Here is a 27987-nt window from a genome sequence, read left to right as displayed (position 1 = left end):
GCTGTTATAGCTGCAAAAGGTGGGCCAACTCCATATTAAACCATACGGATTAAGAATGGGATGTTATTAAAGTTAATAAGGCAGACGTTCCAAAACTTTTGGCAATATAGTGTATATAATTAAGTGGAATAGATGATCATTCATTGCCACATTTTTAAATGTGATTTAAGGACTGTGCATAAATCCTGCTCTTTATCAGATTTGGTTAATTTAGAAATTAAATTATTTTTCACATTTGCAGCTCCATTATGGTTTTATGCACTTTTGTGGAATTAAAGGATGTGTATGTAAGATTGTGGCCAAAACTGGTACCGCAATCACTTTCAAATTACTGTAGAGCTTGCCAGACTGTTGTCAGTGATATAAGTATTTAAAATAACCATGATTTCTTAATGTCTAGTGACATATCAGGGCCATATTATGATTAATTGAAATGCATTTCTTGCCTAGTTCTTGTAAATCTTCAATTTCCTGTTGCCATCAACTGTGGAAATTTAATAAACACATTTCTAGGTCTATAGTTCCATGTTGTCAGAAATGTAATGTGATGTCCACACGTGAACACTAATTTATAAGTCTATCCTTTTTTGTTTTGTGTGTAGGCTACTGTGTATAGTAATTGTTTTACTCATCCCATATGTTTTGCCTACCTGAAATATCTTTTATCTTTTATTCTGTGATGCTGTGAATTAACATGGCAATTTAAATAAATGTAGAGGGCTTGAGCAGGACGATGTTAAAACACTATCACTCATGCCTCTCCTTATTAATGCAAACCAGTCTGATGTGAACTGCCAGCCTAGTTATAATAGCACCTGCCTTGTACAGGTCGCAATATTAATGAATCCACCAGCTTGACAGGACTGCCCCATGTCTGTGTCTTCATTGATAAACTGGTTCTAAACTGTTACTGGACTAGCTGGTAATTGAAGGCTGCGCCCTAGTTTGTGTCCAATCAGAGACAATCTGCCATGGATGAATAAAACAGCAATGCGTAAACAAGAACTGGAAAGTCCTCCGCCCCCTTCCCCATAACATCTCAAATGAAAGCAGTTCCGTATTCCGTGCCGCTACTACAACCATCACTTTCAATAGCCCAAATTCGTTCAAGCCCGTTTGTAAAAATCAATGCGCATCATCGACATGGACCCATCATGTGAAGAAGGTAAGAGACGGTCGGTCGATAGCCTGCTGTCTGTCTGCAGTTGCGTGTCGTTTTCACGCTCTCCCTTCATCGTAAAGTTTCGGGTGGGATGGGAATGCAGTCTCGTGTCATATATCAAGTTCGTCAGCATGTCTATGTCTCTGTAGGATAGTTGTCAGGGTACAGTTGGTTATTTAGTGCGCACTGGTGGACGTTAATACGATCGCCCCTCGTTTACGGAAAGGGACACTTGTACAAATGGCAGCAAGTTAAAACGAGTAGCCTACAGTGCTGATTCCTCGTTTGTTCGTTATCGACGTAACGCAGCGCAGTGGTTTTACAGGAAGATGACGCAGAGAATGACACTGACGATGACCAAGTGAGAATACCGACTAGTTTTGACAGTAGAATTCAAAATAAAAAACACGTATTGTCGTGAAGATGTCATGATGAGCGACGTAGCTAATAAGGACTGAGTTAGCTGAATTAACTTTTGAGTAGCCTATGACAAACCCGCATTTAATCTGTCAAAACCTTTCACGTTTGATTCCAACATAAGGGGTGTCAAACTAATATAAAATAAGACGATAGGCTTATACGTTCACGGGCCCAAATTTTGTGTCGGTTGAGGGCTATTATAATAAAATAACACGAGTTCCGCAACTTTATACAATATTTTTAGTAAGGATAAACGTAGTTAGACATTTATTGAATGAGTTAGAAATGCAGGCTGATTTTTGAAGTCCCCTTTGTATACTTTAATCCAATGGTTTCGCTTTGAAGCAGTAGGCGGGGCTTAATTCGCATGTGTCATGATCAAGCGGCAACCTCCCGCGATCTCTCTTGAAGCCAATACGGAAGTAATGTAAACTGCAATTCCTCAACTGGCCACTAGGGGCAGGCTCCAGAAGGGAGCAGAATCTCATTGAGCCCCATGTTAAAATTCTCAACTTTAAAGCAGAAAAAAACATGTTTACAGCCTGGTACAAATTGTGGTTTTGGCTTATAAGGCTAATTTTGATCTTCATGACAACTCTGAGGAGGGTGAATTTTTTTATAACTCATTCGTTTCCGTTATATAAAGCCTTAAGGTTCCGCATAATTAAGGGCGTGGTTACAAGTGGATAGCCATTTATCCGCCGTCTATAGTCATTGCGTCACCTCAGCTCCGCGCACATCCCGCCTTTTTGCCCATTTTCTGTTATCCGGGAGTGACACGCGTTGACTCGCTCACAAGATGGCAACGCCCAGCTCGGCCATACTTTAAGCTTCAGAACGGCTTATCAGAATCCTATGGGTGACGTCACGGACGCTTCGTCCATATTTTTTCACAGTCTATGGTCATGATGCACCTGTAGATCGCTCAGACATGTAAACCATGCAGTTTCTGAAGCATTAAAGGTGCACTCAGAATTATTGATAATAATAAATCATGTCTTCAAATTATATTGCTGTTTTAGTCAGTTTTCTGTATAAAGCATAATATAAAAAAACACCTAAGATAAGGAAACCATGACAATATAACAACAAACACAATATAGATAGGCCTAAACAACTAGGCGGCAGAGTCATAGTCCAGAGAGTGGTGGTTTAACAGTATATGTGTGATTAACCGGCCTAGTGGAAAAATAAATGTCCAAACAAGCAGCTCTCACACTACAGATCAAGGATGAGCCATATAGGAAAATATACAGGAAAAAAAAATGAATTGAGGAATGTCCATTATATAAACGTGTTGTTGGAGTAGTAGTAGTAGTAGTAGTATAATAAGACACAAAAGAAAGATGGAAAGCATCTGTGTGCAGTTAGTAAACATACTTCAGTAAAGCCAGTAGTGTCAGTACTTTTGGCATAAATAAGAGATTAAAACAATTTTAGGGATCATCAAAAATCACATCTGTACAACATAAACAGCCTATGTGAAAAGAGTGTTTCAGAATTCATAATTAGTATGTGAAAAGAGTATTTCAGAATTCATAAACAGTAAGTGAAAAGTCCTTTGGATCATGACCACCTACTTAGGGTGATTCTGAGTTGTGCATATGATGGACACTTTACTATCCCATGAGGCCACATAAGAGGATTTGTGAATGAAGTGATGCAACTGACGCTGTTAGGTCGCATAACTACAATAATGACATGTTGATGAATGTAGTACATCCGGGTTACATTTATAGGCCTACTATACACATTCATACTATATAGAATATACTTTTCCACAGTCGGAAAATAAGTGTTTTTTAAAAGAAGTTCCTACTCTGAGATTTTTGAATTCAGCCTTACTGAATGCACATTTAACACACTTGAAAACGCACACACAATGATATAATGTTCAAAAGCAATAAAAGTATTTAAAATAAATATGTATAAAATGTTTGTTTCAAAGCGTAATTGTTGAATCCACATCCACAGGTCTTAAAGACATGTTTAATTACCCATGATGTCATGAAGGACAAGAAGGCCGGGGGCCCTTCAGCAGAACACTGCAGTTGAGCCACAGAGTGGTTGACTCTTCATTCTTCCTTCATCCTTACACCATCTGTTTTCCCTCCATCCCCCCTTGACAATGACATCACATAGGAAACACCTGGTGAGGGACTTCAACCATTTCATCACCTGTTATGTCTGTAAAGGGTACCTGATTAAGCCCACCACAGTGACAGAGTGCCTGCACACATGTGAGTATCTAGTCTTTGTGAAAGTTTAGTGAAATGTTTATTGATGATTTCTCATCCAATGGGCCCTCACCCAGAATGGTATGTTCTGATTGCTTGATGCACAGTAGGTGCTAAAAGCAATTCTAACAAATAATAAAACAGATTAAAGCTGCAAGCAGTGATGAAAGGGCTCTCGCTCCCGGGGGCCACTGCCACCCGGTGGCCTCAGGAAAACCGTGAATAGTGTACAATATGCAATTAAATATGAATATATTAAATATAGAAGAATATTCCTGCTGCCAGCAGGTGGAGCTTTGGCTATAACTGAATATTGGCATGTACACTGTAAAAACATATTTTAAAAATAAGTTACCTGGTTGCCTTAAAATTTTGAGTTAATTTCAATTAATACAATGTTATCAAAGGTAGGGATGTTAACCGATGACCGTTTGACAGATGGTTGACCGTATCAATGTTAACCGATCAAAGTTGTCGGTTGTCGGTAAAAAAAAAAAAAAGGTGATCTCTAAATTAGGCTATTATAGACAGTGGACTAAACGCTACTACGGTTGGCCATCTCATTCCAAAATCTTTTTGTGTGAAGTGAACAAATCCCTCACACTCAATTTTTCATAACTCGCCTGTTTGTACTTAATATACCAATAAAAACATTTGGCGCGAGGTCACAGCGTTTGGGTTTGCGCGCAAAAAAGAAAAAAGTAAACAGGCTAAAACACTCGAGGATAGAGCCAGTATGAAGCGTGCATTCCGCATAAGATGGGCTTACATTTGGAAATACCGGTATATTACATCTACATTTCAGTGGTAACACATAAGGTGTTGATCATGACTAAATCCTCAATAAACTCGTCTCCGGCGCAATAATTCTGATCTTTTAAGTATTCATATTCTTGTGTAATCGACGCGCCATCCTAAATGAACCAGTCTCTTGCGTGATACCGAAAATTTCGAATATTTCTATCTAATATGATTCATGATTTGCAGGGTTGGCAGAATAATAATTATACACTGTTTAATAGTAGGCCAGAGGAGAACTGGCACCCCGACTGAGTCTGGTTTCTCCCAAGGTTTATTTTTCTCCATCACGCCCTGACGGAGTTTTGGTTCCTTGCCACTGTCGCCTTTGGCTTGGCTTGCTCAGTTGGGGACACTAAAATTATGATCCAAGTTATTCAACTAAATATACAAATCAAATTTATTAATCATCTTTTTTATTATTGTTAGCAATACCTCGAACTAAAGCGGCATCTCTTTGGAGCTGTCATTTTCTTAAATGAGCCGCGGCAATGTTTCAAATGAGCTTCTAACGCTAGACAAATTCCTTTATTTTCAACGCGATCACCTTGTACCCAAACCATTTCGAAACTAAGGAGCCATTTGCCATTTGATTACAAACAAGCTCCTCGGCGCCGTGGTTGCGGGACTAATGTTTCGCGCTGTTGGGAATTTTAAAAAGTGACGTGAGTGGAAGGGAGGCGGCAGCGCCGGGATAGTGTGCGTGTGAGAGCGGGAGGCAGAGGGGCAGATTTGCGAAATTGCAGGTGCGGCTCGCGACTGTTATTTCAAGGAGCGCAGCATATTTTAAATTAATCAGTTGACCGGTTTCAACCGGTTTCAACCGGCTAATGATGCTCGGTGGTTGGTCAAGAAAATGTTTAGTTTTTGCCATCCCTAATTAAAGGTGCCCTAGAATGAGTTGAAACAATATGTAAAATTATTCTCTGAGATCTTCATAGAGGGTATGTGGCTTATTTAAGGGCAAAAATTGTCCAGATACAGTTTTACAGGTCCATTTACAACCCTAGAAATTGTCCCTAGGATGAATATTAATGTTGAGCTCTGCTCTGATTGGCTTATTTCAGCAGCTCACAGCACAGCAGTTCAGCAGTTCAGCTGTTCAGCGAAGCGGCTCGTGAGTCCTGACAGAACACAGACCGACTGAATTGACACTTTAAGCAGAACATCTCAAATGGAGATTGCTAAAATGCAGCCTACTTGTTTATTGGTGTTTTCAGATCATCCGTGCACGAGAAAGAGCTCGTGTGTGCGGTTGCCAGATTTCAGTAATTTAAATCCCCTAAACAGAGCTTTTCTGTGAAAAGAACACATACACTATCCTGTGTTTTACCTAAACATGTCTGGCAACCATATGCTCTCTCTCTCTCTCTCTCTCTCTCTCTCTCTCTCTCTCTCTCTCTCTCTCTCTCTCTCTCTCTCTCTCTCTCTCTCTCTCTCTCTCTCTCTCTCTCTCTCTCTCTCTCTCTCTCTCTCTCTCTCTCTCTCGTGTGTATGATCTGAAAACACCAATAAAGAAGTAAGCTGTATTTTAGCAATCTCCATTAGAGATGTTCTGCTTTAGTTTCATTGGCCCTCATTTATCAATCTTGCGTAGAAACTGGTGTATATGTTGGCGTAAGATTATGCTTACACTCCTCTCATCGCCTGATTTATGAAGCTGTGCGTACCTCTGCAATCCATGTGTACGCAATACCTGCCCTTGATAAATGCGGCGGCTGAAAACGATCGTCATTAGAATAATACGCCCCTATATATTCAAGTCTCCGCCTCCCCCGCACCCTCATTTTACGCCATGGACAAACAGAAGACGGCAAAGAAGCGAAACTTCTCCGACGTGGAGATCGGGCGCGCTCAATCATCTCACTAGTCCACTAGTCAGGGCACTGATTAGGGCATAAGTCAATGGGCTGACTCCCTGATCACTGACGATCCTATTGAGATGATTGAGACGCGCGCCCATCGAGATCACCAGGGAAGTGGAAAAAAAACCCGAAATTGTTTTATTTGGGAGTTTAAAGAGTGGAATTAAAGGCACCCACAAAAACAAAATATGGACACAAATAACGAGTACTGTTAATAGTGTGGAGATTGAGAAGCGCACTCCAGCAGTTTAAATAGCTGTTTGGATGATAAATTACCATCACTGCATTATTTTACAGCACGTTTTGAAAAAATTAGCATTTAATTTTGTATCACGGCACATGTATTGGGGTACAATAGTGATGATGATGTGATGTGGAGTAAGATTCATTCACATTAATAATTACATGACAATTTGTAAGATTCTTCTTCTTATTATCAGAGGTGTAAAGTACTTGAGTAAATGTACTTCGTTACTGTACTTAAGTATTTTTTTGGCTACTTTGTACTTGTACTGAGTATAAAAAATATAAGCAACTTTTACTCTCTACTCAACTACATTTTTGATTGAATATTTGTACTCTTTACTCCACTACATTTGAACTGACACTGACCGTTACTCGCTACATTGTGTTTGTGCACGTCATCCATGACCGTCAAGTCGTGGCTTATTTCTTGGGTGTAAGAGGCGATATCGCCATCTGCAGGCTATTGAAGGTACTGGATGCTATTTGCCTATATTCGTTACTCCGTTGTGAACGTGAATTAGCAGCCTGCCGAACGCCAGGTGTTTCACATTTTAGCGATGGCTGCAGCCACTGATGAAGCCGAAGCCAGCACTTCATGCAATGTCAGCACCGATGATAACCACCCCTGGCCTTATTTGAAAGAAATGTTTTCATTTGCCGGTGTACAGAATGACTCTTACAGGATGCAGTGTCTACTTTGTTTGCCACGAACCACGAAAATAAGTGCTTTTAAGAATTCCTCGTCAAATTTGAGGAAACACATTGAGGTAAGAGTCAATTTAATGCCAATTTAGCCAAATTAATCTATACAGATCATGTTTGACTTTACAATGGTATTTTAAGCATAATGTTTGTTAACATAAGTTTGCTGTTTGTTAGCAATACCAAAAGTTAATACAGTTACTAATATTGTTAAACAAAAACACTGCAACATGACTATTTTAGTTTAAAATTTGAGTGCAAGGTGAATGAATGTAGTCACTGAAATCAAATGATCTGTATGGGAAGTCTGCTAACCGATTATAAATTGTGCATCAGGTGTATTTAGCTGTGAATTTGTGACTGTATTTATCAGTGAATTTATATGTATTTTAATAAGTTGAAAAATAACACTGCTCCTCTTTCTTTCATTTTATTACAGAGAAAACATCCAAATCACTTAAATAACTACTCAGAGTTGACCTCGACTTCTCAGAAGAGAAAGAATGTAAGCAAAAACATGGAGCCCCTAACAAAACAACTCAAAATTGGAGAGACCAAGATCATTTCTCAAGCAACCGTTGATAAAGCTGTACTGCGATTCATTGTATATGGTCTCCAACCTTTCAGCGTGGTTGAAAAAGATGAATTTAAGGGCCTGATTCATGACTTGCAGCCTAAATCTGCTGTACGGTCACGATCAACCATCTGTGCCAAGATCGAGGAAGCTGCAGGAGAAATGAAGAAAAGTTTAACAGAAGCCATGAGAGGGGTGGAATACATCTGTACAACCACTGATTGCTGGAGTTCAAGACGTCGCAGCTTTATAGGTATGACGGCACACTGGATTGACCCTAACAATCTACATCGATGCTCTGCAGCACTTGCCTGTCGACAGTTAAAGGGGTCTCACACATTTGATGTACTTGCAGCTGCGATACATGACATACACTCTGAATTTGAGATCCATGAAAAAGTTGTCTGTATAACAACAGACAATGGATCAAATTTTTTGAAAGCGTTTCGTGTCTATGGCGGTGAGAACAAGTATGGCAACAATGCAGAAAGTGCAACAGCAACCACATCAGAGGATGAATATGCATCTGACACTGAAGATGAGGAGAAATGTGAGGAGATTGAATATGTTGAGGTTAGTGAAATTCTAGCCTTGGATGATCTTGAATTTCATTTGCCCAAAAACCAGCGTTGTGCTTGCCATCTTCTGAACCTGGTTTCCGCCGTGGATGTTGACGCTGCTCAAACGGATGAAACGTACAAAAGGTTATCAAGATCATCCTTCTCCAAATGTTGGGCCTTGTGGAACAAGAGTGGCCGGTCCAACAAAGCTGCAGAGATGATGGAAGAGGAATGTAGTTTGCAGTTAATTCGTCCAAATGCCACACGATGGAACTCTTTGTTTCTTTCAGTGGAGAGGATCCTAAAAATCATGAAGGAAAAGGGAGATGGTGCTTTCCGGAACCTCTGTGCGGAATTCAAAATCCCCATGTGAGTAATGTTATAATGTAATGACTTTAAAAGAAAAGTTTCTTTCAAAAACTTTATGCCTTTTTCCACCAGCAAAAGTGAATATTTTTATGCCATCAAGGCATCCTGAATTGTCAGATAAAATAATGGATATTTTCTAATGTTAATTCAAAAATGGGATGAAGGAGGGGTAGCAGCAAATTACTTCAAACCACTGCAAAATGTTCTACTGTCTTATGATGCATGTCTATAATGATTGAGTAGCATCTATATTTTACAGTAATCAGCTACTTTAAATAGTCTTAAACAAGGTTTTTCTTTTATAGGTTTACTCCTGCAGAAAAGGCCTTTCTTGGGGAATATGTCACCGCTATGGCCCCTGTTGCCAAAGCGATTAATATCTTGCAGGGTGAAAACAATGTGCACATGGGCTGGCTTGTACCAACACTCAACATCATGGTTTCCAAACTAAAACGAGCCGAGATATCCATGAAACTGTGCAAGAGCCTAGTAGATGCAATCCTTGCAGGTGTGACCAAACGCTTTGGTGACATGCTCAATGATCCTGAGCTGATTGCGGCTGCAATCCTGCTTCCAAAGTTTAAAACTTATTGGACAACTGATGCTGCCATCCTCAAACTCGGTTTGTTGACAGACCTTTAAACTAAATGAAGAGCAGTGAAATGCTTATTAGTGCAGATTTGTTTTAAATTTTTTAATTGACCGCAAACTGATTTTAGAACTAATAAACTTTTAGATGGAATAATGGGTGTTCTAGTATTGCATATAATTTTTAGGACACTTGAGAATTTTCTATTTACTGTTATCAGTAAAGTGTTTTTTTTGTTTTTGTTTTTTAGCTGTGGAATGCTGAATATTTTAAACTGTATAAGTACATATAAGCTTTAAAATTTTAAAAGCACAAATGCTTTTGAGTTAAATTGTTGCAGAAACATTACTAAATGTGTATTATATTGTAGGTCTTGACTTCATAAAGAAAAATATGGAGGAGACCTCTCAGCTTACAAGTGATGCCACTTCTTCAGAGGAAGAGGATTTCTTCAAGCCATTGAAGTCATCCCAGGCACAACAAGGCCCAGCAGTGCTTGATGGCTATCTGACGTGTGCTGGTGATGACATGGGTGTCCTGAAAACCTTCCCACCGCTATTAAAGTTGTCATTAAGGCTCAACACTCCCCTACCTGCATCTGCTGCTTGCGAGCGACTCTTTAGCACTGCTGGCCTCATTTTCAGTCCAAAAAGAGCTAGAATAAATTCCAAGAACTTTGAGAACCAACTTTTGTTAAAGTTGAATAAAAATATTGCCCCTCTCTGAGACTGAGAGGTAGGCTACATTATATCAAAGTCAGCTCTGATTTGACTTTTTTGTTTGTCCATTTTACTGAAAAGACCTTTTTTGAAAATGTTTTGAGTTTGACTTGGACAGAGTTGTTTAATCTGTGTTTTTGTTCTGTCATGTCAACATACTGAGGTGTTCGATTTCTTTTCGATATTAGGAAGTAAAACCTCATAAATAAACTCTTGTTTTTCACTGACTTACAATATCTCTTTGTGTTGAACTACTGCATATTTGAGCCAACATTCAGCACGAGTAAAATACTTAAGTACTTTTAAAATGGGATACTTTAAGACTTTTACTCAAGTCGTATTTAAATTGGTGACTTGTAACTTGTAGTGGAGTAATTTTTACAGTAAGGTATTTGTACTTTTACTCAAGTATGGCTTTCAGGTACTCTTTACACCTCTGCTTATTATTATGATTATTATTCTTAATGACGCTTGTTATTTAGAAGAAGAATGTTGTTTTTATTGATTTTATTATTATTTAAAAGAAGAAGGTCATTTTTATTATTTTGTCAGTCTGAATTATTTTAGTCCCAGTCCGTGCGCAGCTGCTGGGCCAGGCGCGGGCCTGAAACGTCAGATAAAGCGCACAGGCTCGTGACTGGAGGAATACATATGCCTACAAATCAAACGCTTTGGTAAAGTCACAAAAATTAAACATTGACGTTCATGTTGCACAAAAATAAACTATGAATGTTGTTTTTGTGGTTTTTAACAGTGGGTCATATAGCATATCTTGTCAGTGCGTTTTGTGGTGTTAGGAATTGTTTTTCTGCGCATTTTCCCACTAACTCAAACGTGCGTACACCACCTCCTGAGCTGGCGTAGGATTTGAGCGTGCCGTACGCCAACGTCCATATTGATAAATCTCAAAGTCACCGTGGGTTTGGGTGTACGCAAGGTGTACGCTGGAAATTTGGTGTACGCACTTTTGATAAATGAGGGCCATTCAGTCTACATTTTAGACTTGTCTTTTTTCATCAATATATATAATTCAAATTCAATAATTCAAAACAATATTGCATGTTTATATAACGTTAGTCACAATGTAGGCTACGCAGTGACTGTGATGTACTCTGAAATATGCAAAAACATTATACTTACTTCAGTTCTCAAAAATATAAAAAGGCTATATAACTTATATTTTTACAAAATTAATAGCCTTATCAAATGACTGTCGTTTTAACTTATATGGTGGAAAAGGAGACGTTTGCTAGACGGATCGAGTGAACGATCTGTGAGCAACGTATCTACGGTTGTATTTTGTAATACAAAATAATATTAACCTTTGACATTAGACACACACTATTAAGTTTTGTATGATGTTTGGAGTTTCCTACTGTTACTGTACTAGCATCTTGCGTTATCGAGACAATGCTGTCTCTCTAAGAAACTTTCAATTTAATCAGAAATTGTTTAAACAGCCAATAAGTGGATAAAATTGCTACTTACTGCTTGCAGGAATATAGTTGCCCCTTTTTTCAGTTTAAGATGCTGAGCGAAGCTTGCTTGAAATGGGCCAAACAAACAAACGATTTTGAATTAAATTGTTGTGGTATGCGATTATGATAAACCTCAACCATGACTTTTGACATATGAAAAGTCCTCACGTCCCCTGCACAGCCTGAACAGGACAGTTGTGTCCATTAGAGCTGCCGTTTTTGCTATCCTCCAGTGTCGCTTATTCATCGGCTAAAGTGATGATTCGGCTCCATCAGTTCCACCTGACAATGAACATGTTTGGACAGATGCAAATGTTTGGGGCGTACATATAAATGATCCCCAACCCTTGTGTCACGGTTGGCCTTATGTTGAGAATTACTTATTTTTCTGTGGTGTTTGTCATGCACGAAATTTACATATGAAGGAGGAAGCAATGGTGTTTGAGACTCACAGTATGTTATGTCCATGTACGGAACTCTTATTATTTCACTATGGCAAAGTTAATACTTTTTTTTAATTCTAGGGCGCCTTTAAAACAAGTTAATACAATGAACATTTTTGTAGAATCAACAACATTTATTCAAATATTATTCAAATATTATTTTTTTTAAAGAAGCATATTGGGTAATTGTGTTTTTTATTTGTGATGACGCAGTGAAACATGCTAAATTGTGCTATTTTATGTAATTCAGATACAATAATATTTTGAGTTTTTATTTATTAAACCAATTTCCTTCATTGTATCAACTAAAACAATTTTTTAAATAAACTAAAATTTTTAAGACAACCAGGTTACTTACTTTTTTCAGTTAAAGCAACAATATTCTTTACAGTGTAGTTGCTTTCAGCTCAGGACTATCAAACATGAAGTTTGGGACAGATCAGACATTGTATGCATGAGTTACAACAACTTCCTCTTTTGTGGTTTTAATCGCATTAATTAGCACTTGCCTAGTGTTAAATTATTTTAAGAGCAGACATTGTATGCCCAAGTTACAACAACTTGCTTTTTTCATAATGAAATATCGAATTTTATCCAGCCACCACAGACACAACCTTCAACAAAAATTCAAGAACCTCACAATTTAACTTCATCAATTAGATTAGACTGTCCAAATATGATGTTTGTCAGATAAAATCTTCAGGAGGGGTTTGTTATAGCACAATGTCTGAAAATGGCAAAAACTGCAAAAATGTTGCTTAATTAAAATTTTGTAGGTGGCACTATCGAGCCACTTTGCCACACCTAATTCTGAAACTGCGTCCGCTAATACACACAACTCAGCATTTGTTCTGTTTTTTAGGCTAATAAATGACACAACTGCTATTATAAATTATTAGATATTATTTGATTTAGGGACATTTTAATTGCATAATGCTTGATTAGGCACCTATGTATTTCCACAAAGAGTATGTGAAAATCAGGATTTTGTGTTAATTTATTGTAATTTTACAGTCAGGCGTCAATTACATACTTTCCTTTTTTTGCGTCATATTGATGTACACAAGATGTGAGTACTCCCACTCTTTTAAAATACATGACCAACACAGTATCACAGTCATCTGTTGATCAGTCACTATGACCACCATTGTTCTCCTCAATGCATAAGCTATTTTCACTCATAATATTTTCACTATGATATTCTTTGTTGAATCAGTTTTTGATTTATGCTTTTCATTGCTTGATTGAGGCATATTATATGCAAACCACAAGAATGTTTAATTGAGTAGAATTTAGTACAGATAGTTAATATATATACTGTGTGTGTGTGTGTGTGTGTGTATATATATATATATATATATATATATATGTTCATTAATGGCATAACAAGAATTCCGTATTTTGAACGTACTATGCAATTGTTAGAACTATGCACTATATTTTAGCTCTACCCAACCAATTATTCCACACAGTGATGACCTGATTGTGTCGTGTATCAATATCAGTGTGTTATGTGTGTGTGGGCAGTGGCAACCCACCCCCACCCCCTACTCACTAATGAGCAGTTTGATTTAGAATGCTCTAAGAATAATGTTTTCTGTTTTCTTGTTTCTGAACAGTTTGTAAAAGCTGTATAGTCCAGCATTTTGAGGACAGCAATGATTGCCCAAAATGTGGTATCCAGGTTCATGAAACAAATCCCTTGGAGATGTTAAGGTAACCCACACTGATGCATAATATCCTACTACTAAGACAAAACCTCTTCAGCAAATCTGTTTCAAGTGATTTAGGATCTGATTCAGTGCAGCATTGTAGAGCACACCGCAATACAAACAATGATATGGTTTAATCAGATTAATCTACTTGATTTCTGATCCTGGTTGGGAGGCATTCCAGGCAACAGCCGGGCTGTTTTCTGGAGCCCGAGTGTCAGCTGTGCGAATGACCCGGCGCAGGATTGCCTTTCCACACCAGTGATGCATCTCCACCCCAACCCCAGACAGAACGATAACATGATAACAAGAGCTAGAGCAGCATTAGCCTGTCTTGAACTTGCTAAAAGAGGGACAGGGACAATCTGTCTCTCCTCATGTGTTCTGTTAGCTCACATTTCTTTTCTCCAAAGGCTGGACAACACTCTTGAAGAAGTCATATTCAAACTTGTGCCTGGTCTTAGAGAAAGTATGTATATTACTGAGCCATTTTAAGTTACATGTGTGTCATATATAGATACAAATATCGACTGGCATTTACTTACCCCATTTTTTTTTTGTTTTCCTTCCAGAGGAAAAGAAGCAAGAGGTTGAATTTTGGAGAAGAAACAAATCGAAAATAAATCCTGATGGTAAATGACTCACAAATGATCTGCACTCACGTGATAGCCATGTTACCACAGAGCCCGACTATTTTAAAGGGATAGTTCATCTGAAAATAAATATATTTATTTTTCATTCATATAGAGACTCATTCCAAACTTGAAAGAAATGTGAGAGAATTTGAATGGAATGCTGACTATTGTTTTTCATACAATGAAAGTGAATGGAAACAATAAGATGTCAAGCACCAAAAAATATCCCAAATTGAATTTGTGCTACTTTAGAAGACTTAGGCCCTGTCCCAAATGGCACCCTAAACCCTCACGGTCTTCCTCCGAGTCCGCACTTTCACAACGTAATGCCGCTTTGACTGCCGTATAGAAGTCCTCTGCATAGCTCGCAAACTTGCGGGCTCAGCTGAAGTGCGCATCGAAGGCACATAATGGCCGCAAAGGGGAGCTCATGAGCACCCTTCTTTAAGCTCAAATGATGAATGGGACACCCTACGGTCTTGTGGACTTAACGGACACGCGCATGCAATGGCCATTGTAAGTCCACAAGACAATTGCGAGAAAACCGTGAGAACAATTGTAGAGCAAACTACTCCTTATGCTTTTTGAATCTTGAGTCGCGGTACTTTGATGTCATACATGGATTTTGAACAAGCCTATTCACAAATCCCCTCCAATAGCCTCATGGGATTGTGAAGTATCCATTGGATGCAGACTTCTTGCAATCTTGCAAGAAGTAGTAGGTTGCCTGGGAACTTTTATGAATATGTTTAACAGTTTTATGAATACTGCGAATTCAACCATACTACTCTTTTCACACACTATTTTTTTGTCTACTGTGCACCACACAGCTAGCTGGTGCAACCGGCCCCTAGTCACTATTCATTTTCATTGTATGTGCTTTGTAAAAGAGCAGCATGAAAAGTCTGCATAACATCTCCTTTTGTGGTTTGCAGAAGAAAGAAAGTAAAAGTGTTTGGGATTGTGGATTTGGAACCGCATGAGGGTCAGTTTCCAAAAGTTTCATTTTTGGCTGAACTATCCCTTTAATCCAACACATTATGCTCTCGTGGCTATGAATCAGTCCTCTGTGACCTCGTGGTACAGGTTACTTTGCTGTATCAGCAGCATTTAAACTTCTTTCATCAGACTTTTGGTATACTTTTTGGTCCTTATCAAGTAAAGTCTTTACAATGTGCCAGAATCTGTTTCTGTGACCTTGACTCACAGGTGGTAGAATGATGTGAGTCATCAGTGTAGGTGTACTCTATCTATGTCTTTCTGCTTCTTTGATTCCAGAGGGAACCACAGAATCACTCTGCAGCTATTTTATACAGTTACAACTTTAAAACTGATAGACTTTAATGGTTATATAGATTCGCAGAAAGTGTAACAGTACTGTCAAATTTAGATTGTTTAATTGTGCTTAAGGATATTAGTAACTGTTTAGTTATTTACACTACCACCACCATGCTTACCAAGGATTGATTGATTGATTGATTTATTTATTTATTTATTTTAACACATTTTTTATTATAATTTTTATGTATATATTTTAAAATGTCATTTATTCCTGTGATGGCAAAGCTGAATTTTCAGAAGTCATTACTTCAGTGCAGACTTCAGTGTCACATGATCCTTCAGAAATCTAATATTCTGAATAATTATCAGTTATTCAATTATTATTGGTGCTCACTTATTATCTGTGCTTCTCATTGTTAGCAATGTTAAAAATATTGTTTTACTATCCACAAAAATATTAAGCAGCAAAAACAATTTTTTTTAACATTAGTAAGAAATGTTTCTTGAGCAGCATATTACAATATTTTTTAAGGATCATGTGAATGGCTGCTGAAAATTAAATAATAATCTGCATGATCTATGTATGCGTCGAAAGGAAAGACTTCCATAATAGTTGGAGTCTCCAAGGCAACTTGTAAGTGCTTGCAGCTGTAAGCAGTTCTTAATGATGAGATAATTACCACATTTATAATTTTCCTAAGAGCGTCGTTTTGAATATTATCTATTTCATATAAAAGAAAGTCTGAAAAAAGATGCAGATGCTGTTTTGCATATCTATTCAGCTTTGTCTGAAATGTTTTGCTTTTGTGCCCACATCGTCAGAGAAGCTCATAATGTAGCCCATATTTAATTTTTGTAGTAATTTTTACGAAATCCATATGAAGTCTGTTGAGCTTTTTCCTCAAGTAAATCTTCAATAAGATGTGTAGATTGTTGAATACAGGGATTTTGTGTCTTAACAATATTTGGGAATAAAAATAGTTTTTAACAATTTATTTATATAGCTCTTTTTTTTTTTTTTTTACAATAAAGGTAGTTTCAAAGGAGCTTCACACACAAAATTAACAGTGTTCATTTTCAGAAAGAAAAAAAATCCTCAATTATGTTATGTTATGCAAGTTTATAAAAGACAATAGTGTAAATAAGCTCAATAGTTCAGACCCTTCATAAAACGATTTAAATGACAAGCCTTTAACATGAGCACCACTGTTTTGTCTTTTTCCAGAGGATGGCCCTTTATGTAAGAAAGCCAGAGTAGATGAAGAGGATGATGATAAAGGTGATGGGGACTACCACAGGAGTGATCCTCAGATAGCCATCTGTCTAGACTGCTTGCGTAACAATGGGCAGATGGGAGAGAACAATGTTAAGGTTAGCCATCTTGAATTGTGCAGTATATATATTTCTCCTCCTCCTATCAGCCTTTCTGAGTAAACCTCCATGTCTTATGCTTCCTTTATCTTCTCTCTGCATTGGTCTTGCCCCCTCATTCCTTCTTTGGGAAAGGTGATCCGGGATCAGAATTTTCCCATAATATCCTTGTGTTTGACATTTAAGATTAAAGATGAGGCTGATCTGCAGTCTTTACTAAAGCCTGTTATCAATCAGACTCCAAGGTTCAATCCTTTCCATTATCTTACACTTTACCATTATCTTCACACTTGCTAATAACTATCTTTCTTTCTTTCTTTCTTTCTTTCTTTCTTTCTTTCTTTCTTTCTTTCTTTCTTTCTTTCTTTCTTTCTTTCTTTCTTTCTTTCTTTCTTTCTTTCTTTCTTTCTTTCTTTCTTTCTTTCTTTCTTTCTTTCTTTCTTTCTTTCTTTCTTTCTTTCTTTCTTTCTTTGACAACATGTATGTTGTCACATGTTTATTCTTTGCAACTAAATACAGCTTTATTTCATATATATTTTAATGTTTTAAAAGAAGTATTTTATGCCTATAGTCTAAGGCCATTTTATTTAATCAAAAAATATAGTAAAAAAATAATATTGTTTAAAATATATGTTCCCTATCTGTCTGTCACTTTGACATTGATGTCGAGACTGCGAAACGCCATTTTAGGTGCCGAAAAGCCGAAAATCTATTGGGCATGTTTTGGGCTAGTAGTTGGCAGGTTTTGTTTTAAAAACTTGGCAACCCTGTCTCCATGCACGCTGGAATAAGTAACTTAACGTAAGAAGAAAAAGATGAGTGTAAATGATCTTTGCCGGTGTTGTAAAAAAAAAGAAAAATTTAAGGATACACAGAGTATTAACCAACATGATCATAATTTCTGAGAGAAATAGCGAAGGTGCACATTTGATGACGTGGATGATTACGTTACTGTTTATCATCTGTCCATCATCGTCTAAAGCCCGCCCTGACAATTTGATTGGTCCGAACAGTTTCTGTTTGGGCATAATTACTCCTCTATAGATCAAGTCCAGACCGAACTGCCCGAGCTCAAATGTTGTGGGCAAGGCTGAGTTCAGCTGGCATCCAGGCTACCAAACACCTCTGATACATCAGAAAAGGCTAATTAGCTAGTGGAATTTGCATGCCAGCCAATCCCCTGGACATGTGGCTATAAAAGGACATTGTTTTCATCCATGTTTGCAGATATGCATGGGTATGCAAGATTTTGTGGATGGTTCATGCTCTCATTTCGAGAGCACAGCCATGGGAATGTTGCGGTAAAGACTTTGTCATATTTTTTCAAAAATGCAGAGAATCACTAGCCTAGAAATCTAGACACACCCTAGCGGCAGCAAATCAAATCTTATCTAACTCTCAATACCCATCTGAGCTGTAAACGCCAAACTCTTGACGGTCCAATCACATTGTGTATAGAGTCGGTGAGCGGGGCTTAAAGGTCCTATTCTTCGTGATTCCATCTTTCAAACTTTAGTTTGTTTGAAATGTTCCTGTTAGAGCATAAATAATACCTGTAAAATTATAAAGCTCAAAGTTCAATGCCAAGCGAGATATTTTATTTAACAGAAGTTCCCTTTCCAAGAATACAGCAAACGGCCGGTTTAGACTACACCCCTGCACTTCCTTCAGGAATGACGTCACTAGAACCGCTTGTTGACTAACCCTCCGCCCACAAGAACACGCAAAAAAAGGGGGCGTGGTCTTGTTGCTCTCCCATGTGGAGAAGAGCGAGCATTCAGCGCTTGCATCTCCCCGTTATGGTAGAGGCGGGACCTTTCCGGGCAAAGTGCGCTAAGCTGCTGTCCAATCACAACACGGGAAGCGCTGGCCCAATCAGAACTCATTACGTGTTTCTGAAGGAGGGACTTCACAGAACAAGGAAATCATCAGGCCGTTTTAGGACAGAGGAAACAGCGGTGTACAGATAAGTAAATTGTGTGAAAAATACTGTGTTTTTACACGTGAAACATGAACTCATGTTATATTGCACACTGTAAACGTAATCAAAGCTTTGAAAACGCGCGAAGAACAGGACCTTTAACATAATGATGGCAGAGTTGCGCTTGCATGCTTCTAGTAAACACAGAAACTGGCGAATCTGGCGCGAACTGGCGGTGAACTGGCGGTCATTCGAATCAGCTTTGACCGCGACTCTGGAAGACTTGGAGTTAAGCTTTTCTCTTAGAAAGAACAAAGAACTGCACTGAAGTCATTCTTAAGAAGGGAAGATGTGTTTGGAGTTTTGCCGACCGGATACGGCGAATGTTTAATCTATCAACAAGCTCTGCTTCACCTTCATTGCTCTGGTTGGTTGTAGCACTGGTAGCTCTATCATATCGAGTGCAGAGGGAGTTTGAAAGACAACCGTTTATCCTGCCCCTCGGATTGAGCCCTGTCAATGGTGAGTTTCCAGACCAAACATCTTGATGTGGGTCTGGCTTGTCAGGCTAGAGAATCACCTCACCCATTTCCCATTCTGGTCCTTTACCTCCTGGTACGAGGCCTCTGCATTAAGCACTGAGGGTACCAATGGAAGCATTCTGCCAGGTGCAAGTTCATGGACCTTCCCCATTCCTCAGCATGCTTATCTCTAGTTGAGCTCATGAAGGAGTTAGGTAGTTCATTCTATGGCGAGCCTAATTTCTAATTTGTGGGCTCCTGATGAGGATGAACTGACCTGGTGGAATCGTCCCAGGTTCCCTTCTGTGATATGTAAGTATACTACATCTCTTAACCTAGAAGGCTTACAGTGTAGCTGGGCAGGTTGCCTCTGTCCTGCATGCCATGGCTGTCTTGCAGGCCAAGACAATAAAACATTTTCATTAGAGAAGTTCTGAGCCGGGATTCATGCAGGAACTGTGTTCGGCAACTGAGTTCGCCAAGCGAAATTAACACATCTTTCACAAGACTATGCTTGGTTAGTGATGAACTGCTTGAACCTGTAGTGCAAGACAGAAGAGTTTAGATTCTCTGCCCGAGCCCGAACTTGACCCGAACCGACCCGCGGGCCAGGTTGGGCTAATATTTCCCAATGAGAATTGGCTAGTGGAATTTGGAGGTTCATGCTCTCATTGCGAGAGCACAGCCATGGGAATGTTGCGGTAATGACTTTCGGTCATAATTTTTCGAAAAGGCAGAGAATCACCTCACCCATTTCCTGTCCTGGTCCTTTTACCTCCGGGTACGAGGCCTCAGCATCAAGCACTGAGGGTACCAATGGAAGCATTTCTGCCGGGTGCAAAATCATGGACCTCCCATTACTCTGCATGCTTATCTCTAGTCAAGCTCATGGAGGAGTTAGATGGTTTGTTCTGTGGCATGTCTAATTTCTTATTCGTGGGCTTCAGATGAGGATGAACTGACCTGGCGAAATCGTCCCAGGCTCCCTCCTGTCATATATAAGTATACTACATCTCTTAACAGAGAAGGCTTACAGTGTATCTGGGCAGGTTGCCTCTGTCCTGCATGCCATGGCTGTCTTTCAGGCCAAGACAATAAAAGATTTTCATGAGGGAAGTTCTGAGCCGTAATTCATGCAGGAAATGTGTTCGGCGGACCAGTTAGCCAAGCGAAATTAACACATCTCTCACAGGACTATGCTTGGTTAGTGATAAACTGCTTGAACCTGTAGTGCAAGACAGAAGAGTTTAGATTATCTGCCTGAGCCCAAACTTGACCCTGAGCCCAAACTTGCCCAAGCCCAACTTTGAGCTTTAAATTGGGCTTGGGCTCATAATTACAATTAATGCGTCGGGCCGGGCTCGGATACAACGTGCACAGGCTCGGGTAGGTTTGGCTTGATTTTTTTTTGGGCCCGATCTAAGCTCTGCAAGACAGCGTTACCACTGAAATATTTTTAGAGGCTCCTGGGGCATAGGGCATCCTCAGCCACAGTAACACCACTTGGGTTGATGCTATTTCTTTATTTTAAAAGGGAACATGCACAATATTTAACATGATCACTTAAGTCCACTATGTAAATGTGTCAGATTTAGCCATACGGGCTAATTTTCATCTGTAGTCATTTTTTTATTTCCCTAAAGCAGAAATTCTCATTCTAATATTCTGATGGATTCACATTTTTGAATTTGTTGTCTTTTTCCTTTTTTTGCATTGTTTTTCAGGGTTTAATGAAAAAGTTTATTCACTGCTCAACAAGAGTGACTGTTGGAACAATTAAGAAGTTTTTAAGTCTGAAGTTAAAGCTTCCCAGTTCTTATGAGGTAACGTTTTGATATCTTTAGTCTGTGTCTTTACCATTTTCCAGTAAAAAGATGGAATGATTTGTTGAAAAATGACATATTGTCTTTACATTTTGTTTAAATCTCACATGTATATAAATACATTGTTATGCATTTTGCAGGCACATTTATGCAAAGCATAGTGCTTATAGTGTGATAAACTTATACTTTTAGTAGTACATGGTAATTAGACATGAATTTGGCATTGCTAGTGATATTGTCACGATTCAAGTCCAGTGATGATGAGGAAGGCAAATTGAGTGGTTCAAAATAACAACCAGGTTTATTTAACAAAAGCAAACAACACGATACAGAGTGAAAGGCACAAACAATACTGGACAAGGAAAGAAAGGAAATGAGGAACTTAAATAGACAAGGTGATGAACTAAATACAGAAAAGTATGCTCATTAATGGTTGTCCATGGCAAATAATGATTGATTAAAAACTTGAAGAAAGGAAACGGTTAACTGAACAGAACATAACTATGACAGATGAATACTACAAATGAAACTCTAGGACTCAAGCGTGTTTCTTTTACTTCATTGCATGTGTTAATACCACTGCCAGCATATTCCTGCTGTTTATGTTTTGTTAGTTTGATCCTTGCTTTGCTGTTTTGTACTACCATACAATTAAACAGATCTGATAATCGATAACTTTTTCTGCAGCTAGATGTTCTATGCAATGGTGAGATCATGGGTAAAGACCACACCATGGAATTCATCTACATGACCCGCTGGAGGCTTCGGGGAGAAAATGTAAGCTATGAGAATACCAGTATCTCCTCCTTTCCTCTCATGTGTGAAATCTAAGACCTCTCATCTTTTCTACTTGAATGAGCAGTGCGGCAGACCCTATTACTTAAAGCAGCTTCATAGCAAGTTCTGTGGCCTTGCTCTTCTTGGTATTTACAATGAAGAGCAAATACACTAAGACAGTCATAAAACTTTAAGGTTTATTCCAAAACATGTTGGTTCAGTCCCACACCCCCTGCTCAACTGAGCAGGTGCTTCATTAATCTAGCATTATGACTAACTTTTACACAAGGCTGTCATGGAGTATGACGTAATGAGGTCCAGGGTGTAATAAATCGCTGTTGAGGTGAATGGGGTTACAGATGCTCCACCGAAAGGGTCCCCACTGTTCTTATTCCAAAGTGCCTCCTTTTGCATCTCACCTCATCTTAATGAAGATCCCTGTTTGCTCTGTTGATATGTGTATGACTTTTTGTCTGTGCGGTACAGCCATCCAATCTTTCTTTATATAGTGCTTTTACAATAACGATTGTGTCAAAGCAGCTTCACAGTGTTAAACAGGACAATATTGCAACAAAATTTGATTTGGCTGTACAGTCTTTCTGGAGAAAATAGTGATGTTATCAGCTTATATTAAATTATCATATAGAGACAATGTTGGGAGATCAGTATTATAGTTTATAGAATTAAATAAGACATCAAAAACCAAAAACAAAATTTGATTTGGCTAGTTTGATTTGGATAGAATTAAATATGACCTATTTAATACATTTAATTTGTATATTTAGTTGAAGAACTTCATAATTTCATAATTTTAGTGTCCCCAACTGAGCAAGCCAAGCCAAAGGCGACAGTGGCAAGGAACCAAAACTCCATCGGGGCATGATGGAGAAAAATAAACCAGAATGGAGAAACCAGACTCAGTCGGGGTGCCAGTTCTCCTCTGGCCTATTAACACACCGTGTAAGATTATTATTCTGGCAACCTTACAGGTCAGAAATCATATTAGATTGTAATATTCAAAATTTCTGGGTATCACGCAAGAGACGGGTTTATTTAGGATGGGGCGTCGATTACACAAGAGTATGAATACATGAAAGATCGGAATTATTGCGCCAAAGACGGGTTTTGAGCATGTGAGTGAGGCAAATTCAGAGGAGACACCAATTGACACGGTCTCAACAGAACCTCCAGGATGCGTTGGTCATGTCCAGGCAGGTCCACCATCCGATCCGGACAGGGCCCAGATCCGGGATAAACCTCGGGATAAACAGAGAGACTAACATTAGCGTAGATGCCACTCTTTTTATGATGTAACGAGTACATCAGGTGTTATGGGAAGTGTTCCCGGATCCGGCTGACCTAGTTAATGCAGCCTAACAATCAGTCAATTGATTTGAATAATGAAAGTTAAAAGTGTTCTATGTGTATGCCATAGTAAAGAGATGTGTTTTTAGTGTAGATTTAAACTGACAGAGTGTGTCTGCTTCCCGAACAATGCTAGGAAGACTATTCCAGAGTTTAGGAGCTAAATAGGAAATTGATCGACCGCCTGCAGTTGATTTAGATATTCTAGGTATTATCAACTGGCCAGAGTTTTGAGACCGCAATTGACGTGATGAACCGCAATAGACGTGATGAATGTTAACCGGTTAGAGCTTGCACACTGGCTGCGTGATGCGCGGAAAACGCGTGCATGCTTGAAATAGAAGAGCTATTTTCGCGCTATTTTACACGCGAGCGTGTTGGAAGCGTTTCCTGGCAAAATAGTATAGGTAAATTGTTTATATGTCATTTTGACAAAAATACATATTAATAAATAACATTTTCAAGTTTGAAAGTCTCTGGGTTAACATAAATGCAGATATAGGACTAATTGTAATAATAAAAACAACATAATTATTGATTTTGAAATATTAGACGTGTCAATACAGAACAAAATATTCTGTAGCCTATTTTGTTGTCAACACCATAGATATGTATGGCCAATAGTCTACTGCCGACGTTGTCTTTGCTGTATTAATAGGCAATATATTTATATTTACCATGAAGTATAGGGCGTCCGTGTACATCAATATGAGCAGCAGCGCCGCATCAGACACACTCCTGGTGTGCAAAGACAGAGAATACGCCAGGCAGGCGCCCCGCGGCTGAAATGTAACAGAAACGTCACGCTCATGCCACGCTTGCAGTGTGTCTCCGGCCTAAGAATACCACAGGGAAAAATGTAAGAGCCTTGAATTTCATGCCGCCAGATCTTGCTATAAAAAACAGCAAACAAGAAATCACAATGAAATCAAAATTTATCATTCTTATATTTTTTTATGGAATAGGGCATTATTTATTATAAACGATTTATCCATATCATATATCATTTTTTTTTAATTCATGTGACCTCATAATTTTTATTACGCCCTATATTTTTTCTTGTTCAAAAAATTGTTTGACTTAGATAGACAGTATGTCACAATAGGGTAGAAAAGACTATTGCAATATCCGTTTCATGGCGACTTTAATAACAATACAAAGTATATGTAAATGTTCAGTTATATATAAAATAACTAAACAAAGCTCATACAGCGAGCCCAAAAGCTATGCTATGCAAAGTAGCCGCCTAAGCATGAACAAAACACGATGCCTCTGTTGACAGTGGTTTAGTTAAAATTTCAGGACATTCTTTAGACTAATCTTTGGGTTGTTGTCACACCTGAAACTGCTTTTCAAAGCCACGCCTCCTCCAAAAGACATGAACACACACAGCACACTTTGCAAAGCATGACGAGAGACTGCGTTACATTAACTCATGTCTAAAAGCACATAACATTACAATTATAATGAACGTTAACAACTTACTTAAGAACTTACTTGTACCACCTGACTGCTACAGATTCATTTTGCTGTTGATAGTGCTGTCTGAGGATGTGAATAGCTCCGGGAACATTGCCATGTTGTAATGTTATAGCTGATTGATTTAGTTCATGCCTAACAACTTTTCTAATATTACTGGAAAACACTATGGGGAAAATGAATGGTAAAAATTCACATTAAGTAAAAAACCTAAAAAATCTAATAAAGAGAAGAGCACAATAAAGAAGCAAAATCTGAAAATACAGACCATGTCATGTGAATTTAAAGCTTGCATATGATCAATAAGGAAACTGTCAAGTTTACACTCATCTATAACATGTCTCTTTCTCCAGGTATACCCAATGGTACTTGAATATCGACCACGCATTGACTTTGGATAGGTTGAAAAACCCTGCACTATTTTCATCTTATGAACAGACAGCGAATTGAATGGACGTCAAGTTCTGAAGATGTGCTCTACCTGTCTGTTTAGTTTCAGTAGTTTTTTTGTGAAAAGATTGTCATTTACAACAATGTGATTTATATCTCTTCCTATGTTGTGGTTTATTTACCAAAGTGACAAAAAAGTCATGTTTAAAGGCCTTCAGCAATTTGCGTATGATGGTAGCTCCCTTTGAAAATGTCACATGGCAGTGCCTTTTCCATTATATATCATCTTATGAAGAGCTTTCGACAGACATTGAGTTTATTAAGAGGTGTTTTTACAGAATTGTTCCCTTTTGTGTTTCATGGACAGAGGAAGGAGAGAATTTGAATTTTTAGGTCACTTTAAGTGGTTTAATTCTGATGTTCCTGATGCTCCTGATGTTTAAAGCTTCCGGGCTTGATCAGAACTTCAAACATCCTCTAAGGGTTTTAAGGTCTGTTTTTGATTTTGCCCACTTAAGGGGTTTTATTTATTATAGGCCATACCTCTGTGCTCACAAAAAAAAAAGAGCCTTTTCTTTTGAGGGTTTTGGTGGCCTGCATATGTGCCTAATATATAAATATATGTATATATATATAAATCAAGTTGAATTTAACTTTGCTAAACACATCGAATAGAGGTTTTACAATGTCATCATACTGCCCTGGCAATCTAATTGAGAAAGAATTGAGCTTTACCATTGTGTCATTATTGTGGTTTATGGCTGGCAGGTAATGAGTTAAAAACTTCCTCACAATTTGTAATACTCTGGCTTAGTTTCTCGGATTTATAGAAACATGGGTATAATGTTCATAATTGCAGTCTTGAATCAAAGCTTTTGAGTCATGCTTGCCTGTTTTATGTCAGAATAAATCCTGAATCAAGTAGTCCAAAGAAAGAAACGTCAAAGCAAAGGAAGAAAATATAGTTTATTATTGTAAAATAGAACTAAGGGATTTACTGGGCCACAAAACAGTATATTAATTTGGTCATATTACACCAAAGACACTTGACAGCATCTGACCACATGGCGTATACAGTTTGCCTTGCCTTACAACTATCCTCAAAGAGGCCATGTGGCAAAGATAAAGCTTGAATTTCTGAGCATGGAACAACTACCTAATTTTCCAGTTTTACCCTTTTTCCATGTTTTTACAAATCTCCCTGCAAATTTACTTAAAAATAATCACAAACATTTGATCTTGATCAACAAAAATATGTTTTGCAATTTTCACATTTAAAAAAAGTTGACTTTGAAAAATTAAATAGTGGAAGCTGAATAATATTTGTTTAGAATAGACCCTTGAATGTCCTTGTACTGCAATGATCAATATGTATTTTTGTAAGAAGCCCTGTAGATATTTTATTTTGGAAAAGTATTTGGAAATGGAAATATATGTTGTATGTGACAAACATCAAATGCTGCTTGGAATATTCTATTTTTCAATGTTAAGTCCCTGAGGTGATTCCTATAGAGATTAGAAATGTATGTAACATATGAGAGTTATTGTATTTGTGTGTCTTTGTTCAGAAGAAAAATACACAATATTTGTGATATTGGTCTCCATATACCATTTTTGATTTCTTACTTATGTCATGGTATTTAAAGCTGATAAAGAGACAATACACTGCAGTGTTTATTATGTTGAATGTGTTACAGATGATTCAATTCTATTTCCCTCCTGAATGGTCTTATTGCACAGCGGTGTGTGTGGAGCTCTGGGTGCGGCAACACATATGCAGCCTCATATTTTCTCTGTGATTTCATCTAAGGTTCATCTGCCAAGCCTAGAATTTCTCCATGGCCAAAATCCATCAACTTTTCAAGTGATTCGGCTTTCACTGCCGTGGAGAAAATGCTGCCAAAAGATCATAAAAAAGAGTCAGCTATCTAATTTTCTTAGAAGACTGATGAGGGATTGGTGTGTATGTGTGTGTGTGGGGGCGTGTTTTTGTGAAATATGAGGACACAAATGTGTATAATGACATGGGTATGACACAGGTATTACAACCAAATGTCCCCACAATGTAATATAAACCTGAGATCACCTACATTGTGGGGAGCAACCAGCAGTCCCCACAATGTAAAAAGGTTTATAAACACACTAAATTATGTTTTTGGAAAAGTAAAAATGCAAAACATTTCCTGTGATGGGTAGGTTTAGGGGCAGGGGCAGTGTAGGGGAATAAAATTTACAGTTTGTATACTGTGTAAAATACATTATGCCTATGGAAAGTCCCCACAATTCACAAAAACACAACGTGCGTGTGTGTGCGTGCATCACTCCTCAGTCTCTAAACTGGGATGGTCATACAGCATCATGTTCATAAAGGCCCACCAGACTGTGGCTCACACTTCTTTGCTTCCTGGGAGTTGATGTTCTGAAAGATGTACCGCTCTGCAGAGAGACTGCCTGGACTGAGCTCATGAAAGTGGATTTCTCTATACTTTCTAAAGGTCAGTCACAACACTTCTGGATTTCTACTTTGTGTCATAGCCAGCCAGTCAGTTT

At 38.3% G+C, this 27987-nt stretch overlaps 2 protein-coding genes across 3 annotated transcripts; both read left to right on the top strand.

The window, feature by feature from the left end:
* Nucleotides 1-980: 980 nt before the first annotated feature.
* Nucleotides 981-27029, top strand: pcgf5b (polycomb group ring finger 5b). 2 transcript variants are annotated; one of them, XM_067429537.1, is made up of 9 exons: nt 981-1165; nt 3557-3822; nt 13782-13878; nt 14288-14343; nt 14447-14506; nt 17016-17161; nt 21328-21426; nt 22114-22203; nt 25401-27029. In XM_067429537.1, the coding sequence occupies exons 2-9, from the start codon at nt 3711-3713 to the stop codon at nt 25446-25448; spliced, it is 708 nt and encodes a 235-aa protein (XP_067285638.1). In that variant the 5' UTR covers nt 981-1165; nt 3557-3710; the 3' UTR covers nt 25449-27029. The 2 variants fall into 2 exon arrangements, with proteins under 2 accessions (XP_067285638.1, XP_067285639.1); XM_067429538.1 differs by lacking the exon at nt 981-1165 and adding an exon at nt 1262-1523.
* LOC137056105 (zinc finger BED domain-containing protein 4-like) lies at nt 6934-10325 on the top strand. Its single transcript, XM_067430074.1, has 4 exons — nt 6934-7495; nt 7870-8933; nt 9239-9555; nt 9893-10325. The coding sequence occupies exons 1-4, from the start codon at nt 7286-7288 to the stop codon at nt 10246-10248; spliced, it is 1947 nt and encodes a 648-aa protein (XP_067286175.1). The 5' UTR covers nt 6934-7285; the 3' UTR covers nt 10249-10325.
* Nucleotides 27030-27987: the final 958 nt, after the last annotated feature.

The sequence above is a fragment of the Pseudorasbora parva genome, chromosome 21, assembly GCF_024679245.1.
Source record: "Pseudorasbora parva isolate DD20220531a chromosome 21, ASM2467924v1, whole genome shotgun sequence".
Taxonomy (NCBI): domain Eukaryota; kingdom Metazoa; phylum Chordata; class Actinopteri; order Cypriniformes; family Gobionidae; genus Pseudorasbora; species Pseudorasbora parva.
Note: the sequence above shows the minus strand (reverse complement) of the source record. Positions and strands in the feature narration are given on the sequence as shown.